The following is a 20,290-nucleotide window of genomic DNA, read 5'->3' on the forward strand; positions in this document are numbered from 1 at the left end:
TGTTTTGTTTTTAAGAGAAAATACAATTCTGGAGATGGACGGGGGAGCTGGTACTTTCCTGCACTGGTATTTCATCCAATCTACCCAGTATTCCTTCCAACATCCATCATCAATTTTTTTCTGTGTATTTTTTCCTCTACACTTTTACCCTCTATATATTTTAATCACTGATTGATGAATATGTTGAACTGATGATGACTGTGGACAGAGATCCATATCATGCATATTCTTGGGTTTGATTTCATCTCATTAATAATTGTTAATGGTTGATATCAACTGTGCATAGTGATTCAGCTTGTTTCTAAGCCCACATACAGCCCTCATGTTCCCACGTTGTCCACAAGGACATTATTGTTTGTTGAAGCCAAAATACATTATGCGTGCCATATTTCCCTGACCAATTACTGACTCTGTGCAAGAAGAAATGGAAAGCAATCTGACCTAATCTGCTCTTAAAGCTCCTGACTCCTGGGAACTGCTGTTTTTTCTACCAGGGATACACAAGCCATCACTTGAAGACCTTGCCTTGCCTTGACTTCAAGTTACCATCATCTACACTTCTGGTGGCTCTTCCTTTGTACAAAATTCCTTGTTCTTTGCTCATCTCTAGTCCTCTTACATCTCTCCATTTTCTTCAAGATTTATCAAAGATCATTTGCAATGGCTTATCCATCTCATGTGAAAATTGTATGAACCTGCCAGAATATGCTTCATCCGTGTTGGAAGACTTGAACCTATGTAGGGTAGTGAGCTCTTTTCTTTCCTCTAACCATCCCCTCACAAACCAAGAGGACAGAAGCTAAGGAGGAGTTAAGGAAGCTGACTTTCTCTTGACCATCCACCAGCAGGATCCACCTGGGTGCAACTATTCCTTACTCTAGACACAGTATTGGAAAACAATCTTTATTTCTTCTGCATAGCACAATTTGGGTTTGGCTCCAGGAATGATTCTTGCTGGTAGACCAGTTCCTGGTTATATGTCTTTTTGTCTACTTTGCATATATACTCTGAAAATCTGAGTCAATCTAATCAAGAGTGCTCACGAGTGTTGCCACACAAGCTTCTTTAGAGATTTCCTCATTAATTCCTTACTAAGAAAATTTACAACTGGCAAATTTGAATTGTATTTCTTATAGCCTCACCATCCCTTGGTTACCCTACCTTTCCATGGTCTCATGCCAGAGAACCATGTTTATTTTTCTTCTGAATCACTTGTAGAATATATTTTTACAAACCCAAGTGAATGAATCATGTGTTATATGGCAGATCAGTTACTCAATCTTGGAGAAAGTAAACCCATTAGGACTAAACTTCACCATTCTCTTTATGGTGGCTCCCTCAAGAGAGCTAGCGCTCAGGAGGAGGGATGGAGCCTTTCCGGACTTATCTTTAACCCCCTCCCTGACAGAAATATCACATGCTGAAGAGGAAGTTAGAAAGGTCCTATTTCTACTCTCAGACTTTGTGACAGCTTGAGGACTCCTCATGGGTGTGAACATTTTTTCATGAATATACAAGGGCATGTTCACTTCCTGAAAGCACCAATTCTGTTCTCCAAATGGTAAATAACAATAATAATAATAATAATAATAATAATAATAATAATAATAATTAGCACAGTGACTTCTATTTACCGTGTTAAATTTATCTTTGCTATTCTAGGGTCTTCTCACTTGAATTCCATTCAGAGCAAAAGATGGCAAAGGAAATCAAAGTGGAAAACTAATTTAGAGATCAATAATGCTTGATAAATTAGCAACACTGTTATATTCCATTTTTATTGCAGCTTAACAAATGACCATAAACTTAGGTAGCTTTAACCCATTTATCAGCTCAGAATTCTGTGGGCGGTAAGTTCAAGCACATCGTGGCTGGTTCTCTGCTCAGGGCCTGTATCAGTCTCTTCTCACACTGCTATAAAGAACTACCTGAGACTGGGTAATTTAAAAGAAAAGAGGTTTAATTGACTCACAGTTCCACAGGGTGTACAGGAGGCAAGACTAGGGAGGCCTCAAGAAATGTACAATCATGGCAGAAGGTGAAGGGGAAGCAGGCACAGTCTTCACATGGCCAGAGCAGGAGAGAGAGAGAGTGAAGGGGGAAGTGCTACACACATTCAAACAACCAGATCTCATGAGAACTCTACCATGAGAAGAGCAAGCGGGTAATCCATCCCCATGGTTCAGTCATCTCCCACCAGGCCCCTCTTTCAATACATGGGGATTACAGTTCGACATGAGATTTGGGTGGGGACATAGAACCAAACCATATTAGGACCTTATGAGGCTAGAATCAAGGTCTCAGGTGGACTGCACTTCCTTCTGAAGGCTCTGGAGAAGAATCTGCTTCCAAGTTCATTCAGGTTATTTGCTAAATTCAGTTCCTTGTTGCTATGGTTTGAGTTTATATCCTCTGAAACTCACTTGAAATTTAATCCTCAATGTGGTGGTGTCAAGAGGTGGGGCCTAGTGGAAGCTGTTTAGGTCATGGGATTGAAGCCCTCATGAATAGACTAATGCCCTCTCTCAGAGGTGAGTGAGTTCTTGCTCTGGAGGGACTGTATTACCAGGCAGCTGGTTGTTATAAAATTGAGTAGGCCAGGCACGGTGGCTCATGCCTATAATCCCAGCACTTTGGGAGGCTGAGGCAGGCAGATCACGAGGTCGGGAGATCAAGACCATCCTGGCTAACACGGTAAAACCCCATCTCTACTAAAAATACAAAAAATTAGCCGGGCATGGTGGTGGGCGCCTGTAGTCCCAGCTACTCGGGAGGCTGAGGCAGGAGAATGGCATGAACCTGGGAAGTGGAGCTTGCAGTGAGCTGAGATTGCGCCACTGCACTCCAGCCTGGGCAACAGAGCAAGACTCCATCTCAATTAAAAAAAAAAATAGAGTCAACTTCCTAGACTCTTTCTTGCTTCCTGTGTCATCATGTGATCTCTTTGTATATACCTGCTGGCTTTTCCACTTCTCTGCCATTGTTCTGATGAGCATGCAGCCCTCACCAGAAGCAAGCCAGATGCAGCACTATGCTCTTGAACTTCCCAGCCTACAGACTCATGAGCTAAATAAACCTCTTTTCTTAATAAGTTACCCAGCCTCCAGTATTCTGTTATAGCAACACAAAACAGACTAAGACACTTGCAGTTGTAGGACTAGGGTCCCCGTTTTCTTACCAGCTGCAGCCAGGCCTTGCTCAGCTCCTTCTGTTAAGCTACACTCCTTGCCAAGTGGACCCCTCCATCTTCAAGCTGGCAGGAGAATTTCCCTATGTCAAATCCATCTCATTCTTTGAAGCTCCAACTTCCCCTATCTCTGACCTCTAGATCCAGATTTAAAGGGCTCCTGTGATTAGGTCAGGCCTATCTGGATAATCTCCCTATTTGGGAGTTTAAATATATCTCCAAAATCCCTTCCCAGCAATACCTAGAACAGTCTTTGAATGAGTAACTGAGAGAAGGTAGATGGATACCAGAGACCAGGAATTTGGGAACCATATTAGAATTCTTCCCATCACAACTATGAAGGTTTAAAATGATTGTGTGCATGTATATATGTACATATATTTACACACACCCACACACATATATGTACATATATAGCAAATACATATGTATACATACACGCTAGGTTTATATCTTGATGTAAGTCTTCTGTGGCTTATTTGATAAGTATTGCACCTACTATGCTTCATTTCCCATAAAACTAACTGCTGGTTCCTCAGAAATCATTCAGCCCAGTTCAATGCATTCTGATTGAACACCTAATGCATGCAAGGCTCTGTTCCTGCTCTTCAAATGCCCATCAAGGGTGTAAAATCTAGGAGTAGAAGATCTAGTAGTAGAAGACAAAACAAGTACACACCCATTGCTCTAAAATATAGCAGAATAGCTGAAGAGGGGCAGATTATGCCCTGTTGAAAAAATTTTAAAAGCTTCAGGGAGGAAAGGGCATTTGATTTTAATATTGAAGAACAGGTGGGATAAGTGGAGATTCACAGGTAGGTGATTGGGAAATCCAGATGGAAGTCATCAAGTAATTATATGAGCAAGGATATTAAGAGGAGAAAGTGTGGGCCATAGCCAGAAAACAGCTGGAACATTGGTTTGAATGGAGAAGAATAAAAGATGCAATTAGAAGGGTATGTGTGTGTCAAACAGAGGACTTGGAAGCCAAACTGAAAAATAATGGAGGACCATGGAAGCAGAGGAAACAAAATTAGTTCTGCAGTTTAGAAACGAGTCAGCTGGTGGTGTGTAGGCTGGAATGAAGAGGGAAATTCTGAACTCTTGTGACGGGAGATGAGGAAGGAGGATTTGCCCATCATCCCGCTACAGGTAGGAAGGCCTATGCTCAGGGAGTGAACACAGAAATGAAAATCAGAGAGGCATGCCCAAGGTGCTAAATGTGGGCTGAAAGAGAAAAGGGAGTAGTCACAAATAACTCACAGGTTTCGTGCTTATGACTGGAGAATGTTCCCTGATTACAGCTTATTATCACCTCACATATATCAAACGACCTTGCTTTGTGACTCAAGAAATCACAGACTCATAGTACTCTGTGGCTGGAAAGGATCTCAGAGATCCCAGAGAGAGGATGATTGAGAACTGGCCAAGTTAAATATCATTTCAAAGACACTTGGCTGATTAGTAGCAGGAGCTCAGGCAAATAAGCCCAGGCCTCTGCATCTTCCATCAAACCGACTGCTGGTTTTCTGGTAATCTTTACAAAGCTCTTCTAGGGGCAATATGCAAAAGGTAAATAGCATAATTTGTCACTGGGCAAAGGCCAGAACAGGGCTGAGGCTTGGCACAAGTGAACTGGCACCATTTCAGGACTAATTTAGATCTCAGTTCTCTGCAAATTACTTTCTGAAATGGCAGTCTCCAGACTTTTTTGAAAAAGTAGATTGCCCAAGATGGGTGCACAACACAGGTAAATGTTATACATAGATAAATATGTGCTAGAATTGCCTTCAGAATTTCCACAGAACAGTGTTTTTCCTATTATCTTCCAGAGATTTCCGGCGGTTTAATTTCAAAGGCTCAAACTCTCCTTCAATATTGGTTCTTAAGCTGAGGGGAGACCAGGGCACTGCCAAAGCCACTTAGATATTTTCAAAACAAAATCCTCCCTGTTAATTTAATCATAGCAGAATGACTGCAGCCAGCTCTTTGGCGATTTCTTCTACCCAGTTTGAATGTTTTCCAATCATAGCAAACAGCTGCTGAATAGAGTGGACTCTGGAAGCTATTATTTCTGTGTCTGGAAGCTTTGTCATCTTAATTATTCTGATAAAACCATCTCTTTTCCTTGTGAGAACGCCATGCCCAATCCTAGAGCTTCAGGGGATGGACTGGCAAAAGAAACACTTATGACTGTTGGAATGTGTGGCTGTTTCTCGTGGCCTTCATTAAAGTCCTACAAGTAAAGGGAGCTTGGCCCATCTGCACACAGAAACAGGACAGCACCCATCTTTGCCAAGAGAGGCCCTCACCGCCTGGTCATCAGCAATCCAAGATGGCTGACAGTCAGGTAACTCGCCTTGCACCCTGCTGAAAAGCCAAGTCCTCTACCCTTGTTGCAGTTGGTTTCAGCAGAGGTTAAAATATGAAAATAAGATCAGGAGAGAAGCGACAAATGGAGGAAGCCTAATTCCCCAGGCCCCTCCCAAATATTTCCTGCACAGTATTCTCTACTGACAGGATAAAAAATTCCCCATTAGAAAGTGCTATCCACTGGAATCCTTAGGGAAGTAAGTTTATACCGGCATTTCCTCACCATGCCAGTTGATTGTTTCATGCTGCTTTGAGGCAGGGGAGAGGAGGCAAAGGGTTAAACTGATACTGTGGGCTAAGGGCAGAATTTCACAGCCTGTTGCTAGGACCCACAAACCACAGGGAAAAGGTCCAGATTCCAAGGTCATAAACTCAACAAGATTTCTGCTATTAGCTACAAACTAATGGAATTCCTGGGAATCAAATCCACTGGCTGGCTGCCTGTTGGTTTTAAAGAAATGTACTGTACTGCCAGGGAAATCCCGAGCCTGGAAAACAAAGACCAGTGATTGCTGAAACCCTAAGGCAATTTCCCCGCCTGGATAACTCTTCCAAGGCAAAGAAGGTTTAAGCTGTACAGCACTCAGTAGAGATGTTCCCGCTGCGTCTCTAAGGAAAGGCTTTGGAGGAAATGGACAAGAGTTCCCATCAGGCAGACCCAAACTGACCACCCAAGTGACCCATTCTGCTGCCAGGGCAGGGGATGCTTGCTTGTCCTGTCCAGCAAGAGGTGATCATTGCTACGGGGCCCCCTGACCACTGTACATTGCTTTATCTTTTCCTTCTTTCTAAATGAGAGTATTTATTGTGCTATTCAGTTTTCCCTCTCATATTACGTACTATGGTTTGAGATTGGTTAAATTTGCCATTTAGTCATAGATTACTCAATAGAGCACAAGAAACACATCTGGACTTGATCAAGAGGAAGATGCTATCCCCAGGATTCCTGGTCTTGAAGCTGGGTGCAGTAACAGACCCAGCTTTGAGTTGTCTTCCACTAGGGTTCCATGAGGGATCATACATAGGATAGTTCCATTTTGTTAAGGGAAGATGTTTTTCTTATTTTGTTGTTGTTGTTGAGATGGAGTTTTGCTCTTGTTGCCCAGGCTGGAGTGCAATGGTGCGATCTCAGCTCACCGCAACCTTTGCCTCCCGGGTTCAAGCGATTCTCCTGCCTCAGCCTCCCGAGCAGCTGAGATTACAGGCATGTGCCACCACGCCTAGCTGATTTTGTATTTTTAGTAGAGTCAGGGTTTCTCCATGTTGGTCAGGCTGGTCTCAAACTTCCGACCTCAGGTGATTCGCCTGCCTCGGCCTCCCAAAGTGCTGGGATTACGGTTTTTCTTAATATTATATGTGTATGTGCACAAGCTACACAGCTGAATGGTAGTGGACTGTTGTAGCTCTTGTATTGGCTTTTTGGCATCTTTTCCTATACCCCATTTCTTGATAGGGATTTTGTCTCCCTTTCAGTGCAAACCTAGTGGACCTATTGTTCACACTGCTCTGCCTCCAACCAGCCATGAGTAGACATAAAACCCAACAGAGGCCAATCATCCTAGCCCATCTCCTATTAACAGTGATTCATCCAACGGACAATCACTTAAAACTAGGAGGAAAGAATCTTTCCCTGAATTGAAAAGCTATGTTTTCCCAGTGAAATTGGTAAGCTAGGGGAGCTTGCCATCCCTCCCTTTCACAGGTCTTATAGCAGAAGAAAATGAAGCTAAGTCACGCTTAGAAACAGAGAACTGAAAAAAGAGAAAGACAGAGAAGTCCCACTCATGGCATTAAGTCCCCAGTCCCAGTTCCTGGAGCCTTGGTGGGGTAGTTCTTTGTCTAATTCCATAAGCTCCCATCCACTCACCCTCCTACCATTTTTTTCAGCTATGAAGCTTTTTGCTTAAAGTAGTATGAATTGGCTTCTGGTCACCAGTGACAATTTTATAAACAGATCCCATCAATATGAACTTGATGCTGCAGAAAAGAAATAAGAACAGCATTCATAGGCAGAAAATAATTTTACCTTTCACCTGAGCCCAAACTGCACAGGAGTGTCTTCTCACCTATAAAGGAAAACATAGCAATGCATTTAACTAGGTGGCACACAGTGTTAGTTTAAATAACATAGTTTGGAGGCTGAAGCCCTCTGAGTTTCAGCTTTTTCAATCTCTTAATTTGAACTAGACATTTAAAGTCCAATCTAGCTCTAATATCTTGTGATATCACTAAGTGTTCAAGGGGCTGGCATGGGTTGCATGGACATAAGTGACCCTACAGATCACTTCTATAGGTTTCCAGTAGGTCTTGGAAAGTACACATGATAGGCCAACAACAGGAGTGACAAAAAGGATCCTTCCCCTGGCCAGCTCTCAGCAACTGGCATGGACTGCCGGGAGAACTATGCTGAAAAGGATCCTGAGGTCACTTGTTCAGAAGGTTCAGCAAGAAGTAGTGATGCATGTTAGAGGCAAAGCTATGAGAAGTCCCAGTATATAATACTTCACCTATCTAGATGTCACTTGGCAACATCAGTTACCCAAAATGTGTCCATGAACCAGGAAGAAAGCAACAGGAACATATATGAAAGCTCATCCATAATAGAAGAAACCTATAGATTCAGTGGAATGAACACCTGTTCCCCCCGTCATTATGATATGCTTATTTATATCATAAATAAGCTGTTACAAATGCTGGGGACTTGCTCTGTGTAAGACTTGAAAATATTCCCCAGGGGAAGCTGAATGGTGAGGGTTAGAGAAGGATCCTTCCAATGTCTTTAGGAGATTCTCTTTCAAATGACAGCCTTGGGCATTTTGGTTTGGATTTTATTAATTTTTTTTTTTATTTAAGCTTAAAAATTCTGAGAAAAGCTGCTGGGCGCAGTGGCTCACACCTGTAATCCCAGCACTTTGGGAGGCTGAGATGGGCAGATCACCTGAGGTCAGGAGTTCAAGACCAGCCTGGCCAACATGGTAAAATTCCATTCCTACTAAAATTACAAAAATTAGCTAGGTGTGGTGGTGGGCACCTGTACTCCCAGCTACTTGGGAGGCTGAGGCAGGAGAATCACTTGAACCCAGGAGGCAGAGGTACAGTGAGCCGAGACCGCACCATTGCACTCCAGCCTGGGCAACAGAGTGAGACTTCATCTCAAAAAAAAAAAAAAAAAAAAAAAAAAAAAAAAAAAAAAAAAAAATTCTGAGAAAAGCTTAAAATAGCCATAAGTGCAGATATTAGAAATGGAAGGTAATGTGCAAGAATAACCAGTCAAGGACATATTTCAAGACCCTGGAGAATGGAAGGGACTTTAAATAGCAAGGCAATTTGGGGGAATGGAGTATATCAAAGGAGAGAAACTGGCAGGGGCCAGGTGAAGAAGGGAGCTTATTAAACTGAAATGCTTTGATCATACTTGCATTTTATAAAACTCATGCTGGCAGTGGTATGGAGCAAGGAGATGGGTAGAATAAGAGACAGAAAGATATGGTAGAAAAGTGATGTTCAGGCAAGAGATGACAACGTCTGAGCAGTGTAGATGAAGGAGAGGAAAGAATGATTTTAAACAGAATTAAGGTAGTAGAATTAACATGATTTGCTGATGATCTGGATAAGAAGGTAAGAAAGAAGGAAGAGACAAGAACTATTCACAGGTTTCTGTCTTAGCAACGGGAGGCATGGCGATGCTATTTACTGGGACAGATGCACAAAGGGAAAAACAAAATAGGGGCATTGGAAGACTCACACCCCCGATTCCAAAATTTACTACAAAGCTACAGTAAACAAAACAGTGTGGTAGTAACATAAAGATAGACATATAGTCCAATGGAACAGCATAGAGAACCTAGAAATAAACCCTTGCATTATGTCAAATGATTGTTAACAAGAGTGCCAAGACCATTCAATGGGGAAAAGACAGTCTTTTCAGGCTGGCCACACTGGCTCACACCTGTAATCCCAGTACTTTGGGAGGCTGAGGTAGGAGAAGTGATTAAGCCCAGGAGTTTGAGACCAGCCTGGGCAACATAGGGAGACGCCATCTCTACAAGAACTTGTTAAATATTAGCCAGGCATGGTGCTGTACAACTGTAGTCCCAGCTACGTGGGAGGCTTAGGCAGGAGGATCACCTGAGCCCAGGAGGTCGAGGCTGCAGTGAGCCATGATTGCACCACTGCACTCCAAGTGTCTCACTTTGTCACCATCTCAAAAAAAAAAAAGAAAAAAGTTTTTTCAACAAATGGTACTAGGAAAACTGGATATCTACATATAAAAGAATGAATTTGGACCCTTACCTAACACCATATGAAACATAAACTCAAAATGGATCAAAAACCTAAATATAAGACCTCAAATGATAAAACTCTTAGAAGACAACATAGAGGAAAAGCTTCCTGAAACCAGATTTCTCAATGACTTCTTGGATATGACAAGACATAAGCAACAAAAGAAAAAATAGACAGACTGAACATCATCAAAATTTCAAACTTTTATGCATCTAAGGGCACTATTGATAGTAAAAGTGCAACCCACGGAATGGACGAAAATATTTGCAAATCACGTATTTCACAAGGGATTACAATAATATCCAGAATGTATGGAGAACTCTTAAAACTTAACAAAAACGAAAACAAAAACAACCCAGTTCAAAAATGAGCAAAGGACTTAAATAGACATTTCTCTAAAGAAGATACACAAATGGCTGATTAGCCCATGAAAAGGTGGTCAACACCACTAGTCATTAGGGAAATGCAAACCAAAACCACAATAAGATGCCATTTCATGCTGGGAGGCTCATGCCTATAATCCCAGCACTTTGGGAAGCCAAGGCAGGTGGATCTCTTGAACCCAGGAGTTCAAGACCAGCCTGAGAAACATGGCAAAATCCTGTCTCTACAAAAAATGAAAAATTAGTCAGGCATGATAGCATGAACCTGTAGTCCCAGCTACTCAGGTGGCTGAGGTGAGAGGATCACCTGACACCAGGGAGGTCAAGGTTACAGTGACCTGTGATTGGGCCACTGCACTTCAGCCTGGTAAACAAAGTGAGACCCCCATCCCCCACTTCCAAAACAAAAGATGTCGCCTCACACCCTATCTTATAATAGGATGCCTATTATAAGAAAATAAAACAGAAAACAGTAAGTGTTAGCAGGGACATGGACAAATTGGAACCCCTACGCACTGCTAGTGGGAATGGAAAATAGTATAGCACTATGGAAAACAGTATGGTAGTTCCTCAAAAAATTAAACATAGAATTATCATTTGATCAAGCAATTCCACTTCCAGGTATATACACAAAAGAACTGGAAGCAGGGACTCAAACAGATATTGCATACCAATGTTCATAGCAGCATTATTCATAATAGCCAAAAGGTGGAAAATATCCCATTATTCATCCACGAATAAGTGAATAAACAAACGTGGTACACTCATATAATGGAATATTATTCAGTCTTAAAAAGGAAGGAAATTCTGACACATGCCACAACATGGGTGAACCTAGAGGACTTTAGGCTAAATGAAATAAGCCAGTCACAAAAAGAAAATATTGAATGATCCTACTTATATGAGGTACCTAGAGTAGTCAAATTCATAAAGATGCAAAGCAGGGCCGGGCGTGGTGGCTCATGCCTGTAATCTCAACACTTTGGGAGGTGAAGGTGGGAGGGTCACTTGAGCCTAGGAATTTGGGCAACATGGAGAGACTTCATCTCTACAAGAAATAAAAATTAAAAATTAGCCAGGCATGATGGTGTGCACCTGTGGTCCAAGTTAACTCAGACGGCGGAAGCACCAGTATGGTTTGAGCCCAGGAGGTTGAGGCTGCAGTGAGCTATGATCGCGCCACTGCACTCCAGCCTGGGCAACAGAGCAAGACTCTGCCTCAAAAAAAAAAAAAAAAAAGACAGAAAGTAGAATGTTGGTTGCCAAAGGTTGTGGGAAGGAAGGAATGGGGAGTCATTTAATGGGTATAAAGTTTGTTTTGCAAGATAAAAAGAGTTTTGGACATTGGTTGCACAACAATGTGGATGAATTTAATGCCATCAAATGACACTTTAAAATGGTTAAGACAGTAAATTTTATATTGTATATATTTTACCACAATTAGAAATTAAAATTAAATCACTACTGATTTTATTGTAATATCACACAAATATAGTTGAAACCCATGGGAAAGTCATCGCAGTTCAAACATGTAGATCCAAACATAAGTTTTTTCAAAGCCCTTTCATCTCCTTTAACATCCTAAAGAATAAGCATATATTCTTTTTTCCAGCTACATGAAAAAGAGTATCAATGACATCACAGGAAAGTTTCCTATAAACCAGAATTCTTTGTGTGTATGTGTGAGACAGGGTCTCACTCTCTTGCCCAGGCTGGAGTGCAGTGGCATGATCTCAGCTCAGTGCACCCTCTGCCTCCCAGGCTCAAGAAATCCTCCTGCCTCAGCGTCCCAAGTAGCTGGGACTATGGGCACACACCACCATGCCTAGCTAATAAACCAGAATTCTTGTCCTAACCTCCAACTTCATTCCCTCTGTTATGCATTAAATGTCTATGCCCCTGCTCACCACCCACCTCCTGCCCTGAATTCACATGTTGAAGCCCTAATCTACAATGTGATGGTATTTGGTGGCAGGATCTTTGGGAAAGAAATAGATCCAGAAGAGGTTATGAGCATGGAGCCCTCATGATGGGATAAGTGTCCTAATAAATAGAGGAAGAGCAATCAGAGCTTTCCCCAACCCACTCAATCCCCACCATGTGAGGACACTGTAAGAAGGCAGCTGTCCACAAACCAGGAAGACAGTCCTCACTGGGGAACTGAATCAGCTGGCACCTTGATCTTGGGCTTCCCAGCACAGACTGTTAGAGATAAATGTCTGTTGCCTAAGCTACCCAGTCTACCATATTTCACTATAGCAGCCCAAGCTGACTAATACACCCTCCCCAACCAAAGTCTTAATCTAGGACAATAGCTCTCTGAACCATCTCTAAATTTCACTCATGTTGTACTGTCAGTGTTTTGTCTATGGCTAAAAACTCCAAGTCAGGAACCCCAAGTAATTTTCTAATGAAAAGGCCTTGTCTAAGTTGTAAACACCTTTTTAGTAAGTTCAGGGCAATATATTTCTGGGCTTTAACTTTCCTTTCTTTATTCCTACATTATTGTCACAAAGCACTGCTAGACATCTTTGATACTTGAACAGTCTTATAAGTAACTATTGGTTTTATAGCAAGCATGTTCATGACACATTACATTTGCATCCCACACAGAATTTAATAGAGTGTCTCAGTTTTAAATATGTGATGAACCTTACACTCAAAATGACAACATAATTTTATCTCAAATTCATCAGTCAAGAGATGTTTGTATTACCATTAATATAATCCTTCTAGTTTTCATTACCAACCCATATGAATTTACAACAAGCTTAGGGTTCTCCTAGGTCAACCATCACAATGGTTCTTCCAGGTCTTCCATCCCCGACTGATGAATACAGCAACACGATGTTTCCTAATTATGTAATGAATATTGAGTTCCATGTCTCAGGAAAAAGCCACTGCTGGAAGAGCACCAGCCTTTCTAAGCACTGCGGAAGGGAAAATGGTACCTATGCCATAGTCGCAGAAGGGATGTAAGCAAAAAGCAGGCCAGTGCTGTGCCTAATCTTCTGCTTCCCAGGAGAATGAGAGAGGCAGCAGCCTGGCAGGGGCACAAGGAAGTTAAGAGAGAATCTAGATGTTTCTTTCCAACTTAGACTCCAGTAGTGCAATAGAATGAGGGCATCTGTAAAGCTTAAGGTAAAAACAAAAACCAGGTCAGTCTAAATGCTGATTCAGCAAGGTCCCCCAGGAGGTTCAGAATGCCTATCGTCTGTAAGGGTTTCACCTGTCCATCCTTCATAAAGGCAAAGTATTCACACATATTTTATGATTGTCACATGCAGTGTCCCTCTCAAGTACTGGGAAAACAAATGTTCAAACATTTGAATTTCATGCGAAGAAGAAAACACAGAGTTCAGAAGAGCTTGGAAAGAAAGATACCTTATTCCATTCACTTGTGATTCGTAATATAATGCAGTAATCATTCCCTCTTTTCAAAGGTGCATTATAATATTCCCCATAGTACAGCCTGTCTCCTATAAGTATCTCCATGGCATCATCTGGAACATCTTTGGCCAGTAGTTCTGCAGCCACGTATCCATCAGCATCAGAGGCGTTGCTAAAGAAGGAGGAAGTGCCTTCAGAATCACAAGAAAATGTGCTTTGGAGGGCCAAGGGAAGCACTAACACCTGATATGAACTGGAAGAAAAAAACGGAAGTGTCCATCAGACCCTTGCATGGGGAGTTCATTCATTCATTCATATTAATTGAATACCCGCTATGAGATAAGCCTTTTTTTTTTTCTTTTTTTGAGACGGAGTCTTGCTCTGTCACTAGGATGGAGTGCAGTAGTGCAATCTCAGCTCACTGCAACCTCCACCTCCCGGGTTTGAGTGATTCTCCTGCCTCAGCCTCCCAAGTAGCTGGGACTATAGGCGCATGCCACCACGCCCAGCTAGCTTTTGTATTTTTAGTACAGATGGGGTTTCACCATGTTGGCCAGGCTGGTCTCGGTCTCTTGACCTCATGATCCACCCACCTCATCCTCCCAAAGTGCTGGGATTGCAAGTGTGAACCACTGCACCCAGCCGAGATAAGCCTCTTTCTAGGTCCTGGAGACACAACACTAGACAAGAAAAAGTCCTGGCCCATGTGGGATTTATGGTCTGACAGCTCCAACCATCATGCAATTCCAGTTTGAACCTAAAGGGTTAATGCCAGATGACACGGGGCAAGGGACCTCTCCAAGTTCTGGCTGCAGAGAGATGCCAAGTACATCCTCTTTAGCTGGGAGAAGTTGTTGCACATATCACTGCCCTGTGCTGTGTGTGTGTCATAAAGTTGACCTAATCAGTGATTTTCACGTGGGCAAATAAAGCCCAACTGTGCAAAGGGTTTAGCAGTCACATGGAGACCGAGTGCCTACCACAGTGAATGTACTAAGTCCGGAAAAAAGGCTGCAGACAATCATGTGGTGACCTGAAACAGAACTCATGTGATTTACATTCCCTACAGTTCATGGGCTGATACCAAAGTTCATGTGAAATAAATGAGACGCCAAGAGTGCAGAGTCACCATGAGTTAATCCAGTCTGACAACATCCTGAAACAGCCAGAACAGTAATATGTCATGTATGCACTGTAAAAACTGTTCCCCAATTGTGGACAGAAAAACACACTAACAAATGGGTATTGTTTTTGTTATGTGTTTCATTATTCATCCCATCAAATAGAAAAGCCTGGCAGTGAAAGGAAGTGTGAGAATAAAAATGCACTGAGAATGGATCACGCTTCCCTTCAATTCCCATCTATCCAGTACTTAGCTCCTGCCTCTAGTACCGTGTTGAGCATCTGCTGTCTCTATCAGGCTTGATAGCAGGGATCTGAATGACTGACTCTTGTATTCTTGCAAATCCTTGCACAGTTCTTTGGTAATGATAGCTCCCCTGACCCCCGCCCCGCCCCTCCGCCACCAACAATGAATGATTCTTGAGTTGAAATTTCAGAAAAGAAGAAAAGCATACATCAGTGTGAAATATGATTAGGGTAATTTCCAAAACTCATTAGGCCATGTAATTCTATTTTACCAGTAAATTTGAACTTCCTGCTTCACATGCCAAATGCCCTATCTCCTGCTTCCTAAGAGCCCATGAATCATGAGATTAAGAAGAGGGAGCCCACCTCCACAGTGGGTGTTGGATATGGAAAGTCTCCCCCCACTAGGTTCCCAGACATCCTAGGTATCCTCGGGGCACTGATTTTCTTTCTTTTCTTTCTTTCTTTTTTTTTTTTTTTTTTTTTTTTTTTTAGGAGGGAGTCTTGCTCTGCTGCCCAGGCTGGAGTGCAGCAGTGTGATCTCAGCTCACTACAACCTTTGCCTCCCAGGTTCAAGCGATTCTTCTGCTTCAGCCTCCTGAGTAGCTGGGATTACAGGCACGCGCCACTACGCCCGGCTAATTGGTTTTTGTATTTTTAGTAGAGATGCGGTTCCACCATGTTGGCCAGGCTGGTCTTGAACCCCTGACCTCAAGTGATCCGCCTGCCTCTGCCTCCCAAAGTGCTGGGATTACAGGTGTGAGCCACCGTGCCTGGCCAAGCGTCCTGATTTTCATAAAGTCTTGGCTCACTTTCAGCCAAGGGCTTTCTACAAAAGAGACAAAGTAAAACCTGCAGGGCAATAAGTTGTCACCACCAGTAAACATTTATTAAGCATCCACTGCCTATAGGGAACACCTGTAACAACAAACTTGCCCCGAGACTTGAAAACATCCCTATGTCATAGCCACAGGTAAGACAGTAAATGTTGCAGCACCTCCATGCTGTCCATAAGTACATCTTCAAATCCCTCTCATCTTTCCATGCAGGTGGTGGTGGTCAAGGCTCACCTGTGCCCATTTGGTTCTGTACATTGCTCACTAGAGGCATCACTGACAGAGTATGAAGCAGCTTCCCAATTAGCCTGATCGTAATCACCTGTGTTGCCTGATTATTATACAAATTCCCCGACCTCATCCCAGACCTACTGAATCAAAATCTCTAGGAGTAGAGTCTGGGAATCTGTATCGCTGATAAAGCACTCAGGTGATTCCTATTATCTGGCAGGTGTGGGAGACACGAGCATTAAGGCACCCCAGCAACAGGCTCCATCCTCTGCCTAACATCAGCAAGCTCAGGAGAGGCTTGGTCCCAGGGACCTTGCTCCATTATGTACCCCAAGACATTGTCCCTAAACCATGCAAGAGCAGACTCAGGCCTGTCTCACACACTGGCAAAGCCGCTACCCCCCAGCTCAAACCAGGTAGTCAGGCTTAGGAAACCATCCTGCCTGCTGGTAATTAGCCATGTGACGTTAGAGAAGCAACTGTGGCTGTTTGGAATATGACTGTTCTGGAAGGACTTTTCTCCTCTTTTTCACTACCACACTCCCTCGAATGACTCACAGATCTCCACTTCCTGTTTTGGAGGCGCTGGCCAGCATCTAGCCACAAAGGTAAGCTGTCATTTGGCTTTTCTTTTTGCATTATGTCATTATTTGACATAAATGTCACATTTGTTCTTGCAAATGCTCTCAGGAAGTGACCTCACAACTTCTGTTCTCTTTATAATGACAGAATTACAATGCCTTCTGGTAATTTATCAAGAATCAGAACAATTTATACAATGTCCATCCCTGGAAAGATCTTTGCACATTTACTGAATTTAAATGAATCTAAAAGCAGGAAAACCCTAAGTTTTATTATAAATGGATATACAGATAATATCACCAGACTTTCTTTTTTGTAATTTTATAACATCTCACTTTTTTTTTAACCTTGATTTTACTGAAGGGTCAGGAGAGACAAAGGCAAGGTTGGTGAGGCCATGTACATTTTCAGCTCCTTGACCTGGTGCTGTGAGCAAGCTGTTCATCTCTCCACTCCAACCTCAATCTTCCTCTCTAAAAAAGGGACTGATGCTACTTTCCTAATCCTGCCGTGACCTTTGCAAATAAACTATTTAACTGAACACAGTGTAGTCCTCCAACTGAGGTAAATTAATTCCATCCTAATGCCATCTGGAATCCCAGAAGCAGTCATTAATTACACAGTGTCTTGCCCATAACTCAATACAAGAAAAGACAAAAAGATTTACCTAAATGATCTTTTCAGAAACCACTGCACATCCCGCAAGATCAACCTTACATACAGGGCAACATATTCTGCCTTTGAGAAATGAAATGATGCCCCTGACCCCCCATCCATAAAGGATATATTATGAGACATGAGTGCAAAGGACAATCGTGACATGTCCTAAGCACGTAACCCATGCTTGCCCAGTGACCAAAGGAATGGATTTAATTTCTTGAGCTAAACTGCCCAAATGCTTGTATATATGGTCCTTTAGCAGTCTCTCTATGTGGCCAGGTGCGGTGGCTCACGCCTATAGTCCTAGCACTTTGGGAGGCCAAGGTAGGTGGATCACCTGATGTCAGGAGTTCGAGACCAGCCTGGCCAACATGGCAAAACCTTGTCTCTACTGAAAATACAAAAATTATCCAGGTGTGGTGGCGCACACCTGTAATCCCAGCTACTCAGGAGGCAGAGGAAGGAGAATCAGTTGAACTCAGGAGGTGGAGGTTGCAGTGAGCTGAGATCGCAACACTGTATTCCAGCCTGAGTGATGGGAGTAAGACTCCATCTCAAAGAGAAAAAAAAAAAAAGTCTCTCTCTCCATTAGAAAGGATGCTGGTTGGGATTAAAGGCCACTCTGTACCCAAGGAAACAAAAGAGGCCCCAGCTGCATTGTTCTAACAACCCAAGTACAGCCACCAACACAGAAGTCTTCTCCTCACCAAAATCAAAGTTTCCAAATCACTCCGTGGGGATCACTGGGCAACCATGGAGAAAGGACAGCTACTGACCTGATTGGTCCATTTTTCTCCTTGGCTTTCCTCAGTCTGAGGCGTGGTAGAGGTCCTCCGTGCACCGTAAAAAATTCTACTTCCGGCAGGGGAGGCTCTGAAAACATGTTGAAAAGAAGAGAAGGGGTGTGATCGGAACAAGTAAAAAGCAGGACAAAAGAGGTCCTCATGAGGGCTATTAAAAGGAAAGTTTTAATTTCAGAAGCGAGGTGCCTATTCTGTACATGCCACAGTGTGGATGATCATGCTAAGTGAAACACACCAGGCACAAAAGGACAGATTCTGTACCATTCCACTTAGATGAAAAATCTAACATAGGCAAATTCACAGAGAAAGAAGAGGTTGCTGGGGGTGGAAGGGGCATGTAGGGAATGGGAACATATTGCTTAATGGTCACAGAGGTTCTCCTTGGGGTGATGAAAAAGTCTTGGAAATACACAGTGGTGATGGTTGCACAACATGCCAATAAACTGTGTGCTTCAAGATGTTAAAATGGCACATCTCATGTGTATTTTGCCACAATAAAAAGAAGTGATGAGTATACTGTGGCACTGGCAGAGGATAGATGTGGCGGGCATTACAGTTTGCTTGGTGGGTAGATTCCTATTTGGTGGGGAAGACCACCACATCAGCCTTCTATATCCTTTATAATCACAGAGCTCTCTGTCCTTATTTTCACGCTCCCAGCAACAAGATTTCCCAAATAGGTTTCCCATCAGGAGGAAACTACACTGACTGGCTGACACCAGCGTTCTTGCACCTCACTGGTAGTTAGTCATGGTATAAATGTGCTAACTGCCATTCTGCCTTGTGGGTAACATGCTAAGTAAGACATACTGGGCACTAACCATTCACACTAGAGGTGTTGTACATATGCCTCATCTTACTTAATCTCAACAGGGCTACCAAGTGGATGATGTTTGTAGAAGCAATCATTTGCTCCCTCTCGTGGGGTTCCTACCCATGCAAGGTAGGAACTTCTTCCCTCTCCAAAGTATTGGGAAAAGAGCTTGCACCTGGCCTTCCATCCATCCCTGTGATTTGTGAAACAGCTAGCTCCCACGTGGACCCATTCTTATTTTTTTTATTTTTCTTTCTTTCTTTTTTTTTTTTTTTTTTTGTGAGGTGGGGGCTGCCTGAAGGCAGAACAGGTGATTTCCCACCTTCTAGTCCCACTGTCCATCTCTAGGCAAACCTGAGTCAAGGTAATCCTGAAGCCTGGTCTACATTTGCCCTATAGCCAGGGTTCCCAACCCCAGGTGGTGGACCAGTACCAGTCTGTGGCCTGTTAAGAACGAGGCCACGCAGCAGGAGGTGAGCAGCAGGTGGACAAGCATTCCCGCCTGGGCTCCACCTCCTGTCAGATCAGTGGCAGCATTAGTTTCTCACGAGAGCGTGAACCCTATTGTGAACTGTGCATACAAGGTATCTAGGTTGTGCACTCCTTATGAGAATCTAATGCCTGATGATCTGAGGTGGAACAATTTTATCCCAAAACCATCCCTCTACCCACCCCAGTCCGTGGAAAAATTGTCTCTGATGAAACCAGTCCCTGGGGCCAACAAGGTTGGGGACCACTGCACTATAGCTTCAACTTCCCCACAGGTGGGGCACAAAGTGTAGGTATGGGAGGAAGTTCAAGAAGCTTCATTTTGGCCAGGTGCAGTGGCTCATGCCTGTAATCTCAGCACTTTGAGAGGCCAAGACAGGCAGATCACCTGAGGCCAGGAGTTTGAGACCAGCCTTGCCAACACGGTGAGACCCTGTCTCTATTAAAGATGCAAAAATTAGCTGGGCGTGATGGCGCACGCCTGTAATCCCAGCTACTCGGGAGGCAGAAGCAGGAGAATCACTTGAACTGGGCAGGCGGAGGTTGCAGTGAGCCGAGATCATGCCACTGTACTCCAGCCTGGGTGACAGAGTGAGACTCTGTCTCAAAAAAAAAAGCCTCAGACCCAAACCAGTTTTACCAGCAATAAAACTGATTACTTTGATCCCTCTCTAACGTTTATGTATCTTCTTCAATTTCCCTAAACTCAGAGGTGGAACAAGTACAGTTATTATCTTAGAAAAACTCATTTTATAGATGAGGAAATTGATACATGAGAGATTGTTACTTGTCCAAAGGCCACACAATTAGCAAGTAGTAGAGTCAGAATTTGAACTCATGTTCTGCTACACACCTCTCTCATTCACCTTGGAGTATCTTGAAGATTTGGT

General features: G+C 43.1%; 1 protein-coding gene across 7 annotated transcripts in view; it reads right to left on the reverse strand.

Annotated features, from left to right (window-relative positions):
- LOC105481077 (sushi domain containing 1) overlaps nucleotides 1–20,290 on the reverse strand; it is a 138,925-nt gene that overhangs the window by 6,717 nt on the left and 111,918 nt on the right. For 3 of the 7 annotated variants that reach the window (XM_071078158.1, XM_071078161.1, XM_071078163.1), the window contains 3 exons: nucleotides 18,071–18,167; nucleotides 13,612–13,870; nucleotides 7,587–7,626 (listed from right to left, as the gene is read on the reverse strand). In XM_071078158.1, the coding sequence (XP_070934259.1) occupies nucleotides 7,587–7,626; nucleotides 13,612–13,870; nucleotides 18,071–18,167 (396 nt within the window). The remainder of the gene's footprint in view (nucleotides 1–7,586; nucleotides 7,627–13,611; nucleotides 13,871–18,070; nucleotides 18,168–20,290) is intronic. The other 4 variants (XM_071078160.1, XM_071078159.1, XM_071078164.1 and 1 more) reach the window with 4 other exon arrangements.

Source organism: Macaca nemestrina, chromosome 14 (assembly GCF_043159975.1).
Source record: "Macaca nemestrina isolate mMacNem1 chromosome 14, mMacNem.hap1, whole genome shotgun sequence".
NCBI lineage: Eukaryota > Metazoa > Chordata > Mammalia > Primates > Cercopithecidae > Macaca > Macaca nemestrina.